Below are 3,316 nucleotides of genomic sequence, written 5' to 3' on the forward strand. Positions count from 1 at the left end.
AACCACTGGATGGGTGGTCTGGCATTTATGTTTTTTTTTTCATATACACCCCTGATCATCATCGGTTGTTGGTGGACAATGTTGTTTTGTTATAAGGAAACTATGTGGTTAAATTGTTGTGTTTGTTTTCCACAGATGGATCTTTACTTGTTACCAACCTACACCGGAAAGCTGTATTTACAGTCCTGAGAAAGCAGCAATTACCAGGAAATGCATAGACTGACCTAACTATTGAATACTAGGCTTTCTGTAATTTGTAACCATATACATATTTACGTGCTTTGTACCTGTGATTAAAAAGATCACACTCCACATAGTTCTTTTATATGTATAGAGACTTTTTAGGCATTTTGTACAATAAAAATCGAACACTTTCATCTAAAATGTATATGTGTGTGTCTAACATTACCAGGGCAGCATATTTAAAGTCTCATTTCTTGGGATGGTGCTATATGTGTTTTGGTCAGGATGATTCCCCCATAGATGTAGGTATATACTGTATTTGATATATTTTTTCCTGAATTGGTCCCATGTATACTTTTCTGTTGAAAGGGGCTATGTAAAAAATGTTTAACCACTTGTCTACTTGGCACTTTCACCACCTTCCTGCCCAGGCAAATTTTTAGTTTGCATTGCTGTCACATTATGAAGGACAATTGTGCAACACTGTACCAAATAAAAAATTTTATCATTTTTTTGAGACAGATAGAGCTTTCTTTTGGTGGTATTTAATCAACACTGTTTTTTTTTTTTTGTTTTTTTTTTGCTAAAGGAATGGGAAAAAATTGAATATTTTGAAAAAAAAAGTTTTTCTTACTTTCCATTATAAGATTTTGTAAATAAGTAATTTTCTCCTTCACTGATGTGTGCTAATGAGCCTGCGCTGATGGGCACTGATAGCTGCACTAAAGGCCACTGATGAGGTGGCACTGATGGACACTGATAGGCGGAACTGATAGACACTAATTGGCAGCACTGATGGGCACTGTTGAGGCTGCACTGATCATCAGGACACAGATGATCAGTGCCCTGATTATCAGTGTAGATGTCCCCTGTGTGGTTTGCTGCCTACTAGCTCTCCTCACGTGCTGTCAGCGTGATGAGAGGACTGCTGATAACCAAAAAATCCTGTTTATACTGTGATCAGTTGTGATTGGGCAAAGTTGATCACATGGTAAAGAGCATGTGTGAATGGCTCTTCATCCCAATCTGTGATCAGGTGTGTCCAATGGGCACAGCGATCACAGATCCCTACCGATGCTCATTGTAGTGGGCACGCAGGAGGAGCAATCGTGGGAGGAAGTCAATAGACACCATCCCAGGAAATGTGTGACGGTGCTCCAGCTGTTAATCTGCTATAGCGTGGTTGTAAAGAGGTTAAAATGAACCTTCAGTCTGCCTTTGCTGTCTCTTCAGAAAACAAGCAAAGGTGCAATAGCAGAGAGTTAATACAAAGCAGCGTGTGCAGTACTGGCAGATGTGTAGGCCATATTACAAATATGATAGTGAAATCAAACATCTCTCTATGATTTACAAAACTCTGATTTATCTAAATATTTGTATACATATTTGTCTGAGCTGCAGAAAAACTCGCCATTCAGAAATCTCTACAATGGGTATAATGAACTTCATAATTTCCAGTAAGCATGCCAAATCTGTATGCATATTTTGTATTTTGCAATATTTAATCATATGTCTTGCAGACATTGTACAAGGAATTTTGACAAGCGTGCATGCTTAAAGTCAAATGTTCTTCTGTTTCTTCTATTTTAGATAAAGCAGAGAAAGTTTAGAACCTTTACCAGGTTCCTTGCTGTGGATTACCACTCCCTGTTTGCCCAGGTAACCTTTATAAATAAGAAAATGAAGGGAAATCAAAAATGTTATAGTTGTTATTAGAACAGAAGGGAACAGTGGGAACATCTGTATCAGTGGCAACAACCTTAGAGGAAATTTCCCCTCACTTTTGAGAGATTTCTAAAAGGTTTCTGCTTTGTTTTTTCCATACAGAAAATGAAGGCAAATCTCCTTTTTTTGACACTGGTAAAGAAAAAATGTGACAAAGGTTTTAACTTTTCCTTACCTTATCCAAAATAAAAAGACATTTTGGCTAGAGATACATTTTATAATAAATGTTTCCATTATATTGCAAAGAATGCCTTTGAGAAATGACACTATGATTGTGGAATTTATTCTTCTTGGACTGTCTAGCAATCCAAAAACTCAAGTTATTCTTTTTCTTATCTTTCTGCTTGGGTATTTGATCATTTTGACTGGAAACATTCTAATCATTAGCCTCATTTTAACAGACACTAATCTTCAAACACCCATGTATTTTTTTCTTTTAAATCTCTCCTTCCTGGATATATGTTTTTCAACTACAACCATACCAAGGATGCTGAGAGATTTGGCATCAGTAAAGAAGATAATCAATTATGCAGAGTGTGCAGCACAACTGTACATCTCTCTTTCCTTAGGAGAAACTGAATGTATCCTGCTTGCCATAATGGCGTATGATCGTTATGTAGCCATATGTTATCCATTACACTACACTACTATCATGAGTAGGACTGTCTGCATCAGAATAGCTGCTAGTACGTGGCTGTGTGGATTCATACTTTCTATTTCACATGTGGCTTTTACACTCAATGTAGATCTTTGTGGGAACAGTGAAATAAATCATTTTCTCTGTGAAGTACCGGAAATCTTATCTATGTCATGTGAAAATACTATCTTCATTGAAGGCATTACTTATGTAGTTGGAGTGATTGTTCTTATGATTCCTGTTACCTTTATTGTAGTATCATATATTAAAATAATCTTGAGTATCCTGAAAATTGCATCATCAGCTGGACGGAAGAAAGCCTTTTCTACATGTGGATCTCATATGATAGTTGTGACAATATTTTACGGTTCGGTTATGGCTGCCTACATGAAACCTAGGTCAAGTTTAGCACCAGAAACAGACAAAGTGATTACCACCTTTTACTGCTTTGTTACTCCAATGATTAATCCTGTAATTTATACCCTTAGAAATAATGATGTTAAATCTGCATTTCTGAAATTCAGAAACAGATCTTCTATCTGCTGATAAAAGGAAAGACAACCGTAGACTAGCTTAAATGATTAAAAAATGGGGGAAGGGGGGAAGGGGAAAAAATAAAATTGTAAAATGAGGTATAAGGGGGGGATACGTTGGGTATGAAAATAGTAAAGAGGGAAAATAACATATTCATGCAAAAGTTGCCATGGTAATAGCAACTAGATATATATGTAAAAAAGGGGGGGGGGGTAAATAATAACATAATTGCCATGG

The 3,316-nt window shown here is 36.5% G+C and overlaps 1 protein-coding gene across 1 annotated transcript; it reads left to right on the plus strand.

Annotated features, from left to right (window-relative positions):
• Positions 1-2,155: 2,155 nt before the first annotated feature.
• Positions 2,156-3,091, plus strand: LOC309558857 (putative olfactory receptor 2B3; the record flags this gene model as incomplete). The annotated part of the gene is made up of 1 exon (XM_082261939.1): positions 2,156-3,091. The coding sequence occupies one exon, from the start codon at positions 2,156-2,158 to the stop codon at positions 3,089-3,091; it is 936 nt and encodes a 311-aa protein (XP_082118065.1).
• Between the last annotated feature and the right edge of the window lie 225 nt (positions 3,092-3,316).

Source organism: Pelophylax lessonae, assembly GCF_965119305.1.
Source record: "Pelophylax lessonae genome assembly, chromosome: 6".
In the NCBI taxonomy this organism is placed as follows: Eukaryota; Metazoa; Chordata; class Amphibia; order Anura; family Ranidae; genus Pelophylax; species Pelophylax lessonae.